The following is a 20,242-nucleotide window of genomic DNA, read 5'->3' as shown; positions in this document are numbered from 1 at the left end:
TTCTTACAGTTTCCAAATGGGAGATTGCTCACAGAAAAACAAAAACACAGGATTCCTGGGCCTGGTCCTGTCAATATATAACACAGATAGTGTGTGCAGTGAACCTGTTTTTCTAGCTAGAATTCTGCCAAACAGTGTTTACAGGGGACCGTACCCATCAGGTATTTTGATATGATAGGTTATTTATAACGCACTTAATACCCAGAGGTTTCTAAGCGCGGACCCGGGGATCGAACCCATGTTGCTCCGTGTCATCTTGCTTCCAAGGCAAGCACGTTGCCGTTGAGCTATCCTCCCGAGACCCCAAATGATGGCAATTTGGACTCAGTGCCCAGCAGGTGGTGCTGTTACTTATCTTGATCTGGGCATGCGTCCCTCACATAAGGATCACTGTATTTAAATTCCTTTATAAAGCTTGCCTGGAGCACTCCTCCGACTTGCGAGCCACTAACAGTCATGGAAGTCTGCACGGAGGCGCGCCGGAACTGTAACGTTCCTGACGCGCCTCAGACCGACTTCCGCAACCGCAATGACCCCTGCTTGTCGGCCTTCAGTACTGTGGTACCCGGATCCTCCGCTCGAATGCGACCGTGTTAGTAAAATAACACGCTGAGCTTGCGCTGACGCCCTAACACTAGCACAGCCACAGAATTATATAAAGCAAAACCTTTCCATGCAGATTAAAACTGATAAGCAAAAGTGTTCTTAACTCGCTGCCTGAGCAGCAAAGAAAGAGGATGAATTAAGATGGTGGACAGTGTTTATAAGGCTGGTTATGGAATATTGGTTAAAGGTCACGTGTTTTAAAGGACCAATAACAATATGAACTACCAAAGACTCAAACTACGTTGGGGATTGTAGTTTTCTATGTTTTGTTGCTATATTGTTAATTGTTAAAGTTTGCTGATCGAGAAAATAAAGAAGAGAGAAAGCATAATCGGAGCCTCTGGGTCTTGACATAGAATTCTTGAACAGCCATACAATCGATTGCTTATAACTATGGGAACACAGTGCTGCAATTTCCATTATTTCCGTTGTACAAATAAGACACCCATCAATATTCTATTCGACAAAACAGAATGTATTGGTGCGTGGAAATAACTGCACAATCAATGCGTTATTCCCTCATACCTGCTTCAGGGCATTTACACGCTGCCACGTAAATAACATTTCTCTGTAATATTATGCATATTGTATTGAGGAAATTAAATGATAACCTAACAACACGAGTTTCGAAATAGTGCATGTTCATGCCTCAAGAGGCCCCGCCCTACCGGGATTATGAGTGCCTTTTTCAATTAAAATAATCCTTTGCTTATAGCAAGCAGCTTGTGATTTTTGAAGATTTTTGCTAAGAAATATAAGGCTTTCCTTAGCAAGATCTTAGTTCCAACCATAGCAACAAAAAAAATCCCCAAATGACTTTTACAACAGAAGGAAAAACTGTACCGTGATACCGCAAAACACCCCTTCTTAAAGAAAGATGGACTGGGCCCTGTACTTACCGGCGGGCACTGTGCAAGTTTATCTGCTGCTACCAACTGAACATTTAGGTGTTTGCTTTGGGATTTTCCTCTGGATTTAATCAGCCGCTGCAGAACCTGATGGAGAACAACACATATTTAGTTTTTCACTCTATTTTTCAGACTGCTTCTGGCATATAGACAAATATTCAGGATACAACACACACCAAATATGCTGCACACAATCCTTTACAGAGACACGTGGGTTTCTTTGTAATCACAAACAATGATATGTTTACATTATATAGTCAGAGTTCTATCTATCGGGAGGTTGTGTAATACCCCCCTAGTTGTGAAAATAATATTTAAAGTGTTAATCACTCCAAATAATGTTTTTCAGGGACACTTGTGTTAGATGAATAATCAATTATATCACTTGTTATTATACACCAGGTCTCTTGAAAGACCTCATTATTTACCAAGGACTATACCGGGTAAAAGACTAAGAAATGCACACCAGTTTTCCAATTAGGGTGCCATTGTTATCCCTTTGACTCTTTTCCTCCCTGGTGGTTTTTGCAGTTGCTAGCTTCTTAAAAAGGGTTGGAGTAGGAGGCACAATCTGTTAACAGGAGCACCCTATATGGTATTTAAGATACCGTGTTACTTTGGTTTAAGTTTGATTTTGGCTAATTGTTGTCTTGCATGTGCCCTGTTCTTTTGTTTAACCTGGTTTTTAATGTTTTCTTTTATTTAGCCAGTATTGTACTATCTCATTTGAGACCATAAACGCTTGCTTATGCTTGTGCTACACTGTGCTCTGTAAAGCATTGAGTTCCTTTCTTAGGATCTTTCGTTAGGCAGCATGTGTGTTTTTGGGAGGGCATGGAAGATGATGAATCTTACTTCCATTCTTAGTAATGTGGTGCACATTTTATCTCATGCATTTTTTTTCATGATGTATTTATTCTGATGAATTATTACCTCTTGTTTTGGCTTTGCTGAAACTTCTTTCTGAAATAAAGCATATGATGAGGATGATTTTGATGACTCTTCCTCCATCACTATGGCCTTTGGCCACTTTTCGTGCACATGCAACTCAAATATGTAGAGAATATTCTATGTATAGCAAGTCTTCCCATGCCTTATACCAGTCATATATTTTGATGATCTTCTTATTTTAAGTCAATTAAATCTCTCTTTTATTTTTACATAGGCTATATATATATAATAAGTCTGAGAGTAACTTACAATCTTCACAATGGAAAACAAACGAGACATAGACAGACAGGGTAAGAAACAAGATATCACTCATGCACACCCACCACCACATAAAATTCACAGAAGTCAATCCTGATCAAACGGTTAGATCACTGAACTTCAATGATGTTCTACCAAATGCTGCAAAAGCTCTCACCTCTTCAATCCAAACTTCGATTCTCAAGTTGTTGACATTTTTCTAGAAACAACCCTATCCTTTTGGCATTCAACAATCGTGTCAGCAGTACTGTACTCAGTCACCTACATAGTATCCGTCCATAAATGTAACCAGGGGCGGACTGGCCTATAGGGGACTCTGGAGAGCCTCTGCACTCTGGGCCTCTTTTGTGTGGTATTTCCAAATGTTCTCACAGGAAAAGCATAGGGCTTGCTGAAAATGTGTCATATGGGGCCACTTTGGACATTATTTCCAGGGCCTCTTTTGGTCCCCAGTCATTATTTCAAGGGCCTCTTTTAGTTCCCAGTCCACCCCTGAATGTAACATGTTGCAATCATAAGGAGGGTATTTCTGTGGGTAGTTTTGCAATACCAGGTTTTCAAGTTCAAACTCTCTCTTGGGGGGCGGACAGTATTGATATTCCAACCTGTAAGTCTCAGATGTGATTGGTTGAATGCCTTAATGTTTAGAGTAGGAGTGGGCACCACCCTCATGGTGAACGAAAGTCATATACTGGCACTAAAGGTTAGTTCAAGCCTGAGGAGCACTGCAGTATCCCAATGGGCACAATTGGGTGTCAGTATAAGCATCAGAAGAAGATTGAAGGAAAGGGGCTTCAATGCTCTGTGCTCACATGGGAGGTGTAATAGAGGCACAACCTCGATGTGCATCCCATACTAAAGACAGAAACACACATGGGTATGTGTCTTTCGAGTGAATCAAGATATAGTTCATACATTTACAAAATGTTATGTTACATTGGAGACAGAGGAGAGCAGAAGTCATGGCTAATCTTTTTCGGATATCCGATTATCCTTTGTCAGGGCATATCTGAATGCATACAGTAAAAACAAATTAAAAGGGGCAAAACATTAATGAAAAAAAGAAACCATGTGAAACAAATGGCATATTTCAACATCAGTTTTTAAAATGTATCACTCTCATAGTTAATATATAACAGATAGACTCAGAAAAAGCCACCTGTCTCTCAATAGATAAAAGATGTGCTTCTGTGGGAAAACAGCAAGTAGACGCAGTGGGCAGGTCAATACAAGTGCAGAAAGAACCACAATTCATAACACAAAGTGCAAAATGCAATTGAACGAAACCAGTCACATACCTGGCTTTTGGGAAATGAAGGGTACTAACAGAAAGTGGATCATAAAGCGAGGCTAGATGCAAACTTAACAAACGAACCACAAAACGGAGGGAGTACAGGTCCGCTACTTCGGATACAGGGGTCAAAGGTGACAATGAAAGTCGCTAACTTGCTAAATGTAAGAGTACAGAGCATCATGCTATTTGGCCCCGTAATCTACTTGTTCTAGCTTTGTCCCTATGTTGATGTTTGTTTCCAATAAAGTTCGCTTTTGCCTTGCATACCCCTTAATACCTTTAATTTTCTATCAGGTGTGTTTTCCATATGTTGTGTATTATCATTAGCTGTGACTTTCCTGTCAATGTCATTCCGTCATGACGTTGGTACGTGATGACGTCACAACGCACGCTGCACTCTTACATATAGCTAGTTAGCGACTTGCTCAGTCATTTGTGACTGCTGTGTATCCGAACTAGCAGCCCTTTACTCCCACGATTTTCAGGTTCTTATGGTAAGTTTGCAACTAGCCTCGCTTTATGATCGACTTTGTGTTAGTACCCTTCATACTGATGGATTCTTTTTTCCTTTCCTTTCTTTTTTCTTCCTTGTCCTAACTGCACACAGACATTTGGAGGCCGTTTGGCTATCTCAACTGGTAGCATTCTTTTTGCATCTCTATGGTGACATTCATGTCGTTTCATGTATGGAATCCTTTTATGGTATATACACACTTTTTTCTGTGTTTCCTTAATACAGATGCTGTACTCATTTCCAAACAGAGAGGTATTTTACGAGTTTCGATCAATTGCATTTTACACTTTGTGTTATGAATTGTGGTTCATTCTGCACTTGTAATCATCAGCTAGTGTGTCTACTTGCTGTTTTCCGACAGAACCATATCCTATAGGGATTGAGAAACAAGTAGCCTTTTCTGAGTTTGTTATATATTATCTATATCAGAAACTGATGTTGAAATATGCCCTTGGTTTCACGTTGTTTTCATTAACGTGTTGGCCCTTTTCCTTTGTTTTTATTGTGTGCATTCAGATGTGCTCTGACGAAGGATACTTGGATATCCGAAATGATGGGTAAGGTATTTCATAAGGTTGCTTGGGACCAAGAAGCATGTCAAGTCCATATGTTACATTACAACACCATACATATATATATATATACTTCCCGAATATTATTGGCTCTTAAGCCTTCTACCATTTAGCATGTTCTTATGCTGGCTGCCGCCATGCCCTCAGAGATAGCATGACGTTCTTCCCATGTTTTAATTTTTATGTTGCTGACTGCACCATTATACCTTGGTATTCCCATATAAGAACATACCCGTGTTTGCTTTTTGCATAATGCCAGTAATGATACTATAAGGAAACATGTCCATGTTTGTTCTGCCAATATATGGCAGTATCCCCACATAAGAGCATACTCTAGTTGGCTTTGACATTAAAAATGCATGCTAAAGTATGAAAGCATGTCCAAACTGGCTGCACCAAAATACCAGTCGAACTACATTACAACACTTATCAAACTTAAAAAAAAAAAAATGTATTGAGCATATCTTAGGCGCCTATATAACAGAATTGTAAGCGTCATAAGGCTAAATGGGAAGGCAACAGGGGAAATAATAACAATGGCAAAAACAGTATGGTACCGACTGGGAAGGAGGGCCTGGAATCTTGGGAGATTAATGAGGATCAGGCCACCAGTCACAGCAGCAGTGCAGTGATTGACAGGGAAGCGAAAGAGATAAAGAGATAAAGAGGTGTGGGGAAGGCTGTTCCAAAGGGACGCACCAGCCGAGGAGCCGAGGAGAGAGACCTGCCCCCCATTCTCTGCTTGGAGAAGCATTTGACAGTGAAAAGTTAGAGTTAGAGGAGCGTAGGGCATAGCAGGGGAGTATTTAGGGAGGGAAATTTTGAGATAGTTGAGATAGTCACCAGGCCCCAGAATGCCTTGTGGATGATGCAGAGGGTCTTGATTTTGATCCTTGCAGCCAATAGGAGCCAATGGAGAGATTCTAGAGCTGGAGAGATACAGTCCTTGGGCTTGAGACCAAGGATTCGTCTTGCAGCCCTATTCTGGATTAGCTGGAGGGAGTGAAGGGAGGGAAGAGAGAGATTGAGAAAGAGGCTGTTGCAGTAGTCCAGCCTGGAGAGGACCAGAGCTCTGGAGACATTGAGCTTCTGGGGGAAGGTGAGGAAAGGAAGAATGCCTCCGACCGGTCGAGATGGAAGTGGGACTTCTTGGTAAGGTCCATGATGTGAGGGGTGAAGGAGAGAGAGGAATCTAAGACCCCACTTTTTTGCCTCACAGTATGGTGGGTGTAGAGGTCCCAAGGAGGGTGGCCAGCGGGTAGGATGAAAAGAGGGCACCGGTATCCCAATTAGCTGCACCCCGTGCCTGAAAGACGGACAGCCAGTCAGGGAAGAGAGAGGAGGAAGTAGAGGGAAGTTTGAACGAGAGCTGTGTGTCAGCAGCATAACACTGGAAATTAGGAGAGAAGGCGGGGATCAGGTGAGCAAGAGGGGCAAGATAGATATGTACCAATGTAACCCATTATTTAAAAAAGATTCTCTTGGGGAGAACCCCCCCAAACCTCCCATGAATGGATGTTTACTTTATCAAAGATGCCAATACAAAATGTCATACCACAATAAGAAATGGATATACTGGTTGCATAAAAGTGCCAGTCTTGCTACATAATAACACTAATCGTGCTTGCTTTACCAAAGATGCCCAATACAAAATGGCAAGCCTCAGTATGAAATGGATAGACGGGTTGCATAAAAGTGCCTGTCTTACTACATAATAACACTTACAGTGCTTGTTTTATCAAAGATGCCCAATAGAAAATGCCATGCCACAGTAAGAATAATATCACTGATCCTGCTTGCTTTATCAAAGATGCCCAGCACAAAATAACATGCCGGGGCGTGGCTTGGCGCCATGGCGGTTGGTTTGGCTCTGTAAGAGCTACCGGCTGACGCCACGCATCCACGTGAAATGGCCCGGTGATAACGCACCCTGACAGTATTCAGTAGGTCCCCCTGAAAACCAAGGCGATGCGGCGCACATCGAGCTAAAAATCATCGCTCGTCGGCACCTGGAGCCTGGAGATCCCTGCGCCTGAACTGGCGCCGGGTGCAACGGCAGCCAAAATGGTGGCTACCACCATGCTACGCACCCAGAGGCAGCCAGACACTCTGTAGCGCAGCTGGCCTCGAGACGAGGAAAGCGTGGGGAACAGCGCCCGACCGGAGGAGGCATCAGCTGTGGCAATACTGAACGGGGAGCCCCCCTGCACACACACACCTGACGCTCAGCAAGCGGCAGACCCGCTCCAGCCCCGGCACAATGGCAAGGAGCTGGACCTGGCGTACCCCTGAGCCCGGCAACTTGAAACTTCTTGAGTCACCGATCACAGCATGGCCCGCATCTGCTGGCGATCGGCAGCACGACTCCGGACCCGGCGCCCGCAACCCTAGAAGGTATGACACAGCGAGGGTGAAAGCAGCCCTGAGCCCCTATCTCCCCTCCATGCGGGATCAAGGCCGGACCCCTCACCGATCCCCCAGCGGAGCCGTGGGGCAGCCCAGCGCGAGGGACTCCAAGCCCCCTCCTGATACCCACAGCCAAGCAAGCCCCGGGGCCTCCTCAACTCAAACCAGCACTGGCACCCACAACGCAGGATTCCTTTGAACACCCACTGCTGGGCGGGCCCGAGGCCTCTCCACGGCCCCACACCTCAGCAGGGGCTTGGGCCTCCACGCAACAGTCCACTGGGGGTGAGGAGTTACTGCCAGAACTAAGCCACCAACTGGAACAACTTACACTGCAGCAAAAAACATCCTCACCCCCAGAGGCCGGGACCACCACCAGCACCCTAAAACCTAGGGCATCCAACCACCACCAACTACCAGCAAACCCCTGGCCGCTCCTCGCAGCCTCCCGGGCAACAACTCCCCTGGGGACCTCTCCACAGGACCAGGAGCTGAACCACAACACCACCCGGCCATTTGACCACTGAGAGCCCCCAAACTCCCCCACCAACACCCATCGCCGGTCCAATAGACAGGTAAAAGCCGGTCTGGCACAAGGCACTTGCGCACTCTCAGAGGCACCCTCAGAGACGGCAGGTGCCACCTACTAAACCCAAGCCTCAAAGCGGCCAACCCCTGGTAAAAACCAGAACGCACCCCGCAGTTAAACCAGGAGCTGGGCCCTTGGTGGGGAAGCCACTACTGCGATCCCGCACACCCCGCTCCCCCCTTCGCGATGGAGTGACCTAAAGTCTGCGCAGCCAAAGCAGTCGCAGCTCCCCTCATCCTTAAGCCAGAGACTGCTGGTCCAGCCCCAAATCCCCATTCTGCGACCTCAACACACCACACCTCAGCCGGAGACTCAGACCTACACCCATCATGTCGAAAAAACCAGCGAAGCAAGCAGACATTGCGACTCTCCTATCCACCCCTGCAACAGACAGATCCAGGAGGGGGGACCGCCTTGACCCTGGGGAAATCAACGCTGGAGGCATGCACGTAGAATCACCCGGGAAACCCTGACTCAGGCGGTCACGAAATCTGACCTCCAGGACCTCCTAGCAGCACTGACTAAAGAATTCCGCTGGCAAGATCAGGAAATATCCTGGCTAGGAAGGATCGCAGCACTCAAGATGAACTTGGTCCCTAGATTGCTTTACCACTGCCAAGCCCTCCCGGTTGCAATACCCAAACAAGCCAAACAGAAACTGCAAGCAAATACGCAAAATTTGTCTGGGGGGGCAAGAAGCCCCGAGTACCCAGGAAAGTCTTACTTAGGAACCCCGGGTCCGGAGGCCTGGGAGTACCTGAGGTCGAAAGGTACTGCCTAGCCGCCCAGCTCTCGGCGGCATTCACTTGGCAACCTGGCATCAACAAGCCCCACTGGTTAAAGCTGGAGGAGGACTGGAGCCAATATCCACTGGGATCCTCCCACACATCACATGCACGGTGGGCCCGCTCTCCCCGATCTGGGAGAACCCGGACTTCACCTCAGGCCAGGGGCAAAACTTATTTTCAAAGTGGAAGGAGGGCGGTCTGCAGTGCATAGCGGTCTTCTACGAAGGCGACTCTCCACTCACCTTCGAGGATTGCAAGAAGAAATTCCAGGTATCGGAAAGTGAGAGGTCTCACTACACCCAGCTCCGACATTGGCTGTCACATAACTCAATGAGGATACATGGGCGCAGAGAACTGTCAGCGCTGGAGTGCACACTAACGACAACCCCACCCAGGGGGAAGATCTCCACTCTGTATAGGCTGCTGGACAGGGCAGATCCCGACTCCAAGGAGCCCTACATGACACGATGGGAGAGAGACCTGCAGGAAGGCCCAGCAATCAATGTGTGGTGGGTCTAATGCTGGGACATCGCTGCAGCGGTGAAAATCACTGCCATCCGCCTGGGCAACAAAATAAGTTCCACAGCACTGGGGGCCCATTTCTGGACTTTGTGGAAAGATTTCCGGGAGTGGCCAGACAGCCTCCAGCGCTCCGCTAGCTAACTAAAATGGACTAATATCCTAGCGTCCCCCTAGACCTATGCACATGGCTGTCTACCCCATCGCAACCACAACACCTGCACCCTGTAACTTCGAACTGAGACTGACGCGCCCCCTCCCCCGGAGCACCCCGGAACTCACCCCCCATTCATCTTTCCCCCTCCTCTTTGTCTCCTTGTTCTTTTTACCTCAGTTGAGGCATGTTTTCTTTTTCTTGTTTACTATGTTTCACTCAATCGCATGTCGTAAAGAATAATGACGCCTCTGTTGTTTACAAATTCAAATAAAATGTTACATTGAAAAAAACAAAATAACATGCCTTAGTAAGAAATGGCTAGACTGGTTGAATGCAAATTGCAATTCTTGCTTCGTAATAACACTTATCACTCTTGCTTTACCAAAGATGCCCAATACAAAATGTCATGCCACAATCAGACATGGCTAGACTAGCTGCACTGAAATGCCAGTCTAGCAACATATTAACACTTACCATGCTTGCTTTATCAAAGATGCCCAATGCAGAATGTCATGCCAAAGAAGGAATAATGTCATTGATCATGCTTGCTTTATGAAAGCTGCTTAATATAAAATGTCAGACCACAATAAGAAATGGGTAGACTGCCTGTATTAAAATACCAGTCTAGCTACTTAATACAATTTATCATGCTTGCTTTATCAACCATGCCCAGTAAAAAATGCCATGCCTGCTCCATGGTGCGCCAGCGCCTTGCACTCAGACATAATCACATTAATAAAGAATGTGATGATGTGTGATTGCGAGGTACTAGGGGGCACAGGGGGCAAATGCGTCGCAGGAGCTGGAGTCCCAGGATACAGCCATGGCAGTTTTTACTTGCCATGGGTGCCCAGTAAAAACTGCCATGCCCGCCTCGCTGAGGTCCAGAGCACCTCACAGGCACACATTAATTGTGTGCGTGTGAGGTGCTGGGGGCCCAATCATGGTATTTTTCACTGGGCATCTATCAGATGCCCATTAATAAATGGCATTCCTTCTCCCACTGCCCTCAAACACCTCACATGCACAGATAATCAATTATGTGTACATGTGTGGCGCTGGAGGGCTTGGGGGGTCTGGCATGACATTGCATGTGAGGCACTAGGAATCCCAGTGGACTGGGCTGGCATACCCAGTAAAAAAATAAACACCATGCCTGCCCCCTGTGCCCCAGTACTTCAAACGCACACAATGCATATGATTGTGTGTATGCAAGGCGCTGGGGGGCACAGGAGTCTGGCAGGGTATTTTGTACTAGACATGTATCACAGATGGCCAGTAAAAAATGCCACCCCTGTCCCCTGTGCCCCACTGCGCCAAACACACGCACACAATCAAAATTATTATGTGTGTATGCAAGGTACTTGGGAGTACAGGGGGGTAGGTATGGTATTTTTTACTGAACATCTGTGATGGATGCCCAGTAAAAAATACAATCCCTGTCCCCTGGACCCCACAGCGCCTCAGAAAGAAAGATCATTTTGGCCGGTGGGGAGTGGGATTGTGCAACAAAGCCATTTTTAAAATGCCTTTGTTGTACAAACCTCCACCCGCCACCCACTCGCCAACATCATCTCCATGGACCAGCATACACACATACACTGTGTGTGTGTGTGTGTTTCTGCTGTATGAGAAATATGAGGGTGTTCTCACATTTAACCCGCTTAAGACCCCCCTCAGGTAACCAAGAGAATGGTAAAAATGTCAGATTCTGACCCTGGGAGTGAGGCTGCAAAGGGGTACTACTGGGATGGAGGGTCTTTGAAGAATGAAAGTGGGATGCCCAAAGATGAGATCTGACATCCCCCTTTTCCTAATCCCGATCTATCCTACCTCCCCTCTACTGTCATAGGATATATTCATGCATGTCGTACCCTATCCCAAGATCTGATGTCGAATTCTCACACTCGGACGAGATGGGAGAGAAGCCTTTCCTAAAACCGGCGGATTTAAAGTGTTACTGTGGCTGTGCAGAAATATTTATTTGCACAAACGCAGCAAAACTTTAAAGCTGCTAGTTTCAGGAAAGGCTTCCATCACAGAACTGCCTTACAAAAATGAAATGCACAGCACCCTCCCGACGGATGCAAGTGAACATATAACAACATTATGTGTTCTTTCACATCCGAGGGGTGGGGGGTGATGTGCACACTTGCTTTTTGTTAGGCAGAGATGTGAGGGAAGCCTTTTCTGAAACTAGGAGTGTGAAAGGGTGTTGCATGTTAACTCTTTGTGTACGTATGCATGTGTGCAAGGAGTGTGTATGTAATATATGTATGCATGAGTGAGTGTGTGTGAATGAGTGTATGATGTATGGGGCTGGGTGTGCATGTAAATGAGCGAGTGTATGGTCAATGGGATGATTCAATTAGTGAGTGAATGAATGTGTAATTGTGTGTGTGTGTGTGTGTGTGTGTATAAATATGTGTGATGCTGGACTGAGGAGCTGATTCTGGCAGGTAGAGTGTGGGAGGTGAGGGGCTGTAGTCGTTGGTAGAAGAGGGACGGGTGGGGAAAGGGGGATAGGATATATGGGCTCCCCGTCAGACAACCCTTGGGGTAGTACAGAGGGGCGGATGCTCTAAGTTTGCCCCAACCCCGTTTGCAAAGTGGCCCCACCGATAACCAGTTAGCCCCCCAAAATGTAGGTTTCGTTGCACCCCTGCCAAAGACCCCTGTTTTCAGCAAAGAAGAGAAGTACAATGAAGTGAGCTGAGAGGCATGCTGATCCCTTGTTACATTGGTGCAGACCCTAACCTCAGATAACAAAGACGTTAACCGAAGAACGAAGAAAACACCAACAGTGTATTGACGTAAGCAAGCAAGATACAACATTGCAGCCCAAACGCATAAGACTTGAGACGCATCAATGAAATTGGCAAATGGAATTACAAGGATACATAGTGGCAGAATGGTTGCGTGTATGATTAACCATTCTCGAATAACTTTGTAAAGAAAGGAAGTGTCTGTAAAGAGGGGAGCTGAGCGTGGACATGAAAAGTGAGCGAAATAGAGATCCTAAAAAGGGGAGCTGTGTGAGAAATGAAGTGGGAGCAAAATCCCCAGAACTGTTAGAAAAGTGTTGATAACCTACAAAGTGTGTTGGAAAATCATTGGGGTAACCACCAGGTGGGAGATTGATCCAGGCTGGCCGCAGAGACCCCAAAAAAGGAAAGAGTATTGGAAAAGCATTCAGGTGGCCACCAGGCAGCAGATTTATCCAGGTTGGCCGCAGAGATCCCAGTATAATGACAAGAGAACTCTATTAAGAATACAACACCTGGTTGCGCGACCTGTAATGGGTGGACTGTGCGGTCTGACCACTGCGCCACAACCAGGGGAGCCCAATTGAAAGCAAGGAGCTGCAGGATCTGAAGGGCTTCTGGGTTCACAGCAAGAAGACCTGTGAAGAACTTACCAGGAAAGGTACAGTGAACTTCTTTTGTCAAGTGAACTTTTTAACAAGTGAACATTGTGGCAAGTAAACTTTTCTTTGCCAAGTGAAACCTGAGAGACTTTTGGAACGTTATAATGCTGAATGCCTTACACTTGCGAAGGGAGCTGCAGAAAGGCTCCATTCATTTTATTTTTCAACACTATTGAGTTGACTAAATCCCATTCACTCTATTATTCTGTAGAAAGGAGGACAGGCATAGGTTTTTACACAGACAGCATTTTGATTTGGACTGACAGACTTAGACTTCCCTTAGTTTTATTTTCGTTAGGGAACATTCCCATCTTAGAGTTAGTGCATGTTAGGTATTGCACCATCGTGACCATTGAGAAAAACAAGTTACTTACCAACTGGTAACGTTCTTTCGACTGGATGTTCCTCCCACGTATTCATCTTTGATGTATCTCACCAGCTTCGCTGCTTCGGAAAAATAATTCTCAGCAGAGGGCACTTTGTATTATAAGTAGCTCATGCTGCGCCCGTTGGCTTCAGTTTGTTTTTTTCGTTCCGTAAGTTGAGGAACTAACCAGGCGTACTCCAGACTGCAAGCTCTCAGGAAACGCAGAGTGTAATTCACGTAAATTGTACGGCGCAGTAGGCTGGGAGGGGCGATGAGGAATACTTGGAAGGAACATCCAGTCAAAAGAACGTTACCAGTTGGTAAGTAACTTTTTTTTTAAGGGATTACTATTTAGATTTATCATGAATGCAATGAAGGACTTCCTTTGCAAAAAGGCCTTCTTCAAAAATATGAATTGACGCCCAAGTTGCAGCTGAGCAAATGTCAATTACGGGGACACCCCTTTGAAGAACTGCAGAAGTTGCAATGCCCCTCGTGGAATGAGCTCGAAGCCCTTCCGGTGGGTCCTTTCCAGCAAGTCTGTAACACTCTTCAAAAGCCAGTGTAATTCACCGGGATATAGTTTGTTTGGTTACCGCTAGTCCTAATTTAGGACTGGTATAACCCACAAAAAGTTGGTCATCATGGCAAAATGTTGACATTCTCGTAATGTAAAAACTACTCAGAGCCTTTTTGGGTCTACTCTCTGCAACCTCTCTTCCTCTTTGCCCAAATGAGGAGGAGGGTAGAACTTTGGGAGTGTGATTTTTTGCAACAAATGAAAGTCAGAAACTACTTTCGGCAAGAATGATGGTTTTTATGAAAAGTAGTATAAGACGGTTTGCATGAAAGAGCCTGCAACTCACATACCCTGCGAACTGATGTTAGTGCTACAAGAAGATCAGTTTTCAGTGTTAGGAGCCTTAACGGGCAGGAATGGAAAGGCTCAAAGGGTATACATGTTAGAAACTTTAACACAAGATTTTAATCACACGTAGGGACATGCCATGGTACTGGAGGGTACATGTTAGTGAGTCCCTTCAGAAATTTGACAATCCATTTTATGTTGAAATAAGAAACCTCCTCAGAGGAGCGCTTAAAGATGAAAAGCGCCGCCAGGTATCCCTTTATTGTTCCAATCTGGAGCCCCAGATTGGCCAGATGCAACAAAAAAGAAAGCACCATAGGAGTGCCACATTGAAAAGCGTCCACATTCTTGCCCTTGTACCAGTTACTGAATTTATTCCAACAACATCGGTACAAAGATTTGGTTGCTGGCCTTCTGGTCGAAAGCAAATTCTCCATTACGTCATCCAGGAGGTCCCAATCCTATCTCAGCCTCTCAGAAACCATGCGTGAAGGGTGAGTGTCTTCACCTCTGGATGGAGAACCTGACCGTCCTCTTGCGAGTGAAGATCCTCTCTTTGTGGCAGACGTATTGGAGGACAGATGGACATGTCCAGTAGGTCCGGGTACCACGTCCTCCTGACCCAATCCGAAGAAATTAGGATCATGGTTTCCTGAACTTTCTCAACCTCCTGATTACGTGAGGAATCGTAGGGATTGGAGGAAATGCATACAGGAGTGGAAATTCCCAGTCCACTATGAACGCGTTTCCCTAGAGCTCCTCTTGGAGGAAATTCCCTTGAGCAGTACTGATTGCACTTCCGGTTGGCCCCGGTCACAAACAGATCCACTTGAGGGGTTCCCCAAAGAGTGAAGATCTCTTGAAGGACTTACTGAGCTAGTTCCCACTCGTGGGAGACTGTGCTCTGCCTGCTCAGAGTGTCCGCCGATGTGTTCTGCTCTCCGGCTAGGTGAACTGATGACAGAGAGATTCCTTCTTGTATTGCCCAGAACCAGAGCTGCATTGCCTCTCTGCACAGTGGTGGTGACCCTACGCCTCCTCTCTTGTTGAGTTAATACATGGCCACTGTGTTGTCTGTCATTATCAGGACATTCTTTCCCTGTACAGAGGGCAGAAAGGCCTTCAGTGCTAGTCTGATTGCCCTCAGCTCTAAAAGGTTGATGTGTAGTTTGGAATCCGATGGAGACCAGCGACCGCTGATTGTCAGTTTGTTGGTGTGGGCTCCCCACCCCGTGAGTGAGGCGTCCGTCACTACAGTTATCTCTGGCCATGGTTGCCAAAAAGATTGTCCCTTGAGAATGTTGTCCTCGCAAGCCCACCAAATTAGGTCTTGAACAACTCTGCTCGGAACTTACAGAAGATCAGACATGTTCCCTGAAAATTGGGACCACTGAGTTCTAAGAGCCCATTGAAGGGATCTCATTCTCAATCGGGCCTCTGGCATCAGGAAAATGCAGGACGCCATGAGACCGAGCAACCTCAAAAAATCGAAGGCCGGAAGATGTTGGGCATTCTGGAATTTTACTACCATTTGCTGAATGTGCTACGCTCTCACCTCGGGAGGCTAGGCTTCCCCCGAGGAAGTATCCAAGACTGCTCCGATGAACTGGAGTATCTGGAATGGTATCATATGGGACTTCTTGAAATTGAGGGAGAAGACCAGTCTGTGGAGGGAGCGGAAGGTGATACTGAGATGTTTCTGAGCTTGCTCGGGTGAACGAGCCCTGATCACCCAGTCGTCCAGGTAGGGGTGGACGTGAATCTCCCCTCTCCTGAGACTTGCTGCCACCACCGCCATCAGTTTGGTGAAAACCTGCGGGCGGAGGTCAGCCCGAATGGCAGAACTCGAAACTGATAATGAGAACCGCCAACCGCAAACCTCTGGTACTTTCTGAGCTTGAGATGGATTGGCACATGAAATTAAGCATCCTGATGGTCCAATGATACCAACCAATCTTGGAGTTGGAGAGCCTGAAAGATCTGAGAAAGGGTAACCATCTTGAACTTGTCCTTCCTGAGGAACTTGTTCAAGTTTCTTAAGTCGAAGATGGGTCTCAATACTCCGTCCTTCTTGGGAATCAGAAAATAAGGGAAATACCATCCCTTGTTCCTTTCCGCTACATGTACCTGTTCCATTGCACCTTTTTCTAGCAGGGTTAAGATTTTCTGCACAAGGAGTGGATCTGGAATTTTGACAGAGCTGGTTCCCGGTGGATGATCCTGAGGCCTTTTTAGAAAAGGAAGGCAGTAACCTTGAGCTACTGTTTCCAGTGCCCAAGCATCTGAAGTAATGCCCCACCATTCGTTCAGATGCTGAGAAATTCTGCCTCCCACTGGGGACTTGTGGGTCAAGGCCTCAGAGTGGCTTAGAGGCGGCTGCAGCAGCGGCTGAGGATAAAGATGCTGCTGCTGGGGCTAATTTAGCACCCCTTCCTCGTCCACCGCGAGGGAATCTTCTTTGCCCCCTTTGTACGGCCTGTCCTCTTCCTCTACCAATTGAGGAATAGAAGCGAAAAGAACAACCTCTCCAGGAAGATTAGCCTGAATAAGGTTGTTGAGGTTGCCAAATGGAGGCTCTAAGGGACTTAGCCGCCGCCTTGGAGGTCTGCAGCTTCTTCAGACTCTCATCTGCATTGCTGCCGAACAACCTCGAGCCGTTGAAGGGCATGTTGAGCAGCCTGGCCTGCATGTCTGGTGCAAACCCCGACTTTTGCAACCACGCAAATCTGCTTAGTACAGTGCTTGCAGCCATTGACCTGCTAATGCTGTCAGCAGTATCCAGTCCTGATAGGAGACACTCTCCCATCGCCTCCTTGCCATCCTTAAATAAGTTCAGAAAGCCATCCCTTTCCTTGCCTTCTGGAATATGATCAGCCGCCAAAATAACACAGTCCCACATGGTATAAGTAAACCTAGCCAGGGTACAGGTAACATCAGTGGACTTCAGGGCCATACTGCCCGGTGTAAAAACCTTGCAAGCCCATGCCTCCACTTTTTTAATAGTCTCTATCCGGGGGAAAAGAGGGATAGGCAGACTGTCTGGTCGAAGTCGCAGCCTGGACTACCAGACTCTCAGGCGTAGGATGTTTGCTGAGATAGTCATTGTCACTCTTTGAGGGCCTATATTTCCTAGCGAAATTCCTGTTGACAGCAGGACTAGATTCTGGAGCTTCCCAGTTAGCTACCGCCTTCCTCTGAAGGGCCTTATGAAAAGGTAAAATTGGGTCTTTTTGCAGACTGTAGTCTAGGATGTCCGTCATGTCATCCTGTTCGAAAGTTGGTGAAGCCCTACTCCAACCCATGTACTTAGTGACCCTGTTCATAAGATTTCTATACCCTGAATCAGCATGGTCTGATGGGTCAGGTTTCCCAAAATCCAAACTCTGGTGATGTATCAAGACCACTGGCAGAGTGGAGGGAGTCAAAGAGATTTTTAATTTTTGACTCAGGGTCAATTAGCTCTTCAGGCACCTCTCTAGTGCCAAACCTCACTCCTAATGGAGAAATATCCTCATCTGAAGCACTTTCCTCTTCATAAATTGAGGACATTGACTTAAAAAAGTCTTTCTTCGGTACATGTTTGAATATTTTCTCCTGAACCGGTATGTGCTTCGATGGAATCAAAGATACTGTTGACGGCATCAAAGGCGTCTTCGATAAATCTCTTGATTTTGGCGTTGGAGCAATCGGCGCAGATGGCGTTGACAAAATTGGCGAAGGTTTTGACATTTTTTTGCTACTTCGCCGTTATCGTAGACGGACTCCATTTACGAGTCGATACCTTTGACAGCTTTTTGTCAGGTCGAGTATGTCGAGTCTCCGATTTACTACGTGTCTTCGCAGAAGTCATTTTTGACCTTCCTGAGTCATCCAAAGGAGCGACCGGGGTCTGGCTTTTGAGGGGGTTTAGGCCGCATTCTCAAAGATCTGCATCATCTCTTCCCTAAAAACATTCCATTTACTGGGGTAATCCGACAATAGTCGGGCATCTTATAACCTCTTTAGAGGTATCAGATGGCGAAGAGTGAGACCTATGGTGTTTCTTCGTCGCCTTCTTCGAAGAAGACAAAGATTGTCTCGACCAACTCCTCAAACGGGACCTCTTCGAATGTTTATGCCGGGTGGAGTCCTTGAAATCACCAGACTTTTTATACTTCTTTGAAGTAGCCTTCAAAGCTTCCCTTCCCACCGCCAATTTACCTCTGCGTTCCCGGAGTGCTTTTTCAGTCATAGACTGACAGGATCCACAGTTCTCAAACCAGATACCAAAGGCAGACAGGGTGTGGATCTGTAATCGACATTTTCGCACACAGTTGTGACATTTTTAAAATCCCGACTTAGGGATAGAAGGGGTCGAAGAAGAAGACATTTTTCATAAGAAAAACGAAACGTGCCGTTATTACTCGAAGCGAAGCTATCGGGAGCGGCACAAGCTACTTATAATACTGGTGACGTCCACATGCCACGGTGGCCCTTGAGGGACATCTACGCCACAACATGAAGCACAGCGCCCTCTGCCGAGAATATTTTTTCCCAAGTAGCAAAGCTGGTAAAATACATATATCAAAGATGAGGAATACGTGAGAGGACACAATCCATTTGAATAAAGGTTTTCATTCACTTGTCTGTGTCATCTCTTGATACCATGCATGTCTCGTAGCTCTCACACACACACACACACACACACACACACACACACACACACACACACACACACTAATATAACAAAACAATCACACAAGCACCCATCATCATGCACTCAATCATAACACAAGCGTACATGTATCCATACATATATTTAAATAAATACATGCACATACACATTTACATAACATACACACAGCAAGCACTCTCCTTGACACCAGCATCCATCATCATACATCCACCTAACACAAGCATGCACACATCCATACACATAATTTAAATAAAAAAATACAAGAATTGTGAGGAATCTGAGGGTGTCCTCACCTCTTTCCCCAACATATCCTCCTAAAGGTGGCCACGGAAAGGCTGTCGCTATCGGATCCTGAACCTGGGGGTGGATATGCAAGGAAGGATGACCTGGGTGGAGGAGACTTGGGGATTGGGGATGAGGCACCCTTGTGTGAGACACGGTATCCTCCCATTTACCTTTTCTAGTGACTCTAATGCCCCCCAGGCCTTTGGAGGTTATTACCAGTCCCTTCCCTATTCTTTGCCTACATTATTTCCAAGTAAGATCCAGCCAGGTACTGGGACAAGGAGGAGAAACACCAGAGCCATACATCCTCTCTTTTGTGATTCTTACTCATAGGAGCACCACTTAGGTACTGAGACGAGGAGGCCATCATTAACACAGACGACAGGCTCGAAGAAGAAACATGAGTGGTCTAGTTGTTGGGCTCATTATCACAGAGCTGGTAACTTTAAAATAGGCTCAGCTGAGAGGCTGAGGGAGCGGCAAGAAAAGCGCGAAGCAGAGTTCCAAGGCAGAAGTCGTTCGGCGAGAAGGCACCTTCCCAAGACGCTGGGAGTTATAGGGAGCGTGAACCGGTGCAGCGGGTGAGAGGGGCTTGTTTGCAGTCTGAGGCAGAGATAGGAAAGCAGTGCGGCACATAGCAAAGGTACTACAAATACTGGCAGCGCTGGAGGCACTCCTGAATGCTCATAGGTGCAGGACCACTGACTGCAGTCTACCAGAGCTCCGAGGTAACCAACGGGGAAGTGATGAAGCCATGGAGGACGCCGTATGCCAGAGGGAACCAGCTGGAGCAGACCGGGAGAAGACATTTCTCCAGAAAGCAGAAGAAAGTGGAAAGCATACAGTGAGAAGGCTAGTGAGTCTGTTTGGTTAAAAAGGGGCCCCCGGACATGATGGATGGGCGGTTTAGTGCCAAAGACATTACCATTTGAATATTTGAATTGAATATAAGCAAGCATTGCCAAACATCACATATGAAAAAGTAATTAACACAATGAGAAGTTGAATCAGCAAGCATTGACAACAGTCAAATAAGCAAGCATTGCAAAAAGTCAAAT

General features: G+C 46.4%; 1 protein-coding gene across 5 annotated transcripts in view; it reads right to left on the bottom strand.

Annotated features, from left to right (window-relative positions):
• CACNB4 (calcium voltage-gated channel auxiliary subunit beta 4) overlaps positions 1-20,242 on the bottom strand; it is a 1,461,524-nt gene that overhangs the window by 100,704 nt on the left and 1,340,578 nt on the right. For 3 of the 5 annotated variants that reach the window (XM_069616452.1, XM_069616451.1, XM_069616455.1), the window contains 2 exons: positions 2,448-2,477; positions 1,506-1,601 (listed from right to left, as the gene is read on the bottom strand). In XM_069616452.1, the coding sequence (XP_069472553.1) occupies positions 1,506-1,601; positions 2,448-2,477 (126 nt within the window). The remainder of the gene's footprint in view (positions 1-1,505; positions 1,602-2,447; positions 2,478-20,242) is intronic. The other 2 variants (XM_069616454.1, XM_069616453.1) reach the window with 1 other exon arrangement.

Source organism: Ambystoma mexicanum, chromosome 9 (genome assembly GCF_040938575.1).
Source record: "Ambystoma mexicanum isolate Mex_15411 chromosome 9, UKY_AmexF1_1, whole genome shotgun sequence".
Lineage (NCBI taxonomy): Eukaryota > Metazoa > Chordata > Amphibia > Caudata > Ambystomatidae > Ambystoma > Ambystoma mexicanum.
The sequence above is the reverse complement of the archived record's forward strand: the minus strand, read 5'-3'. Positions and strand labels throughout refer to the sequence as shown.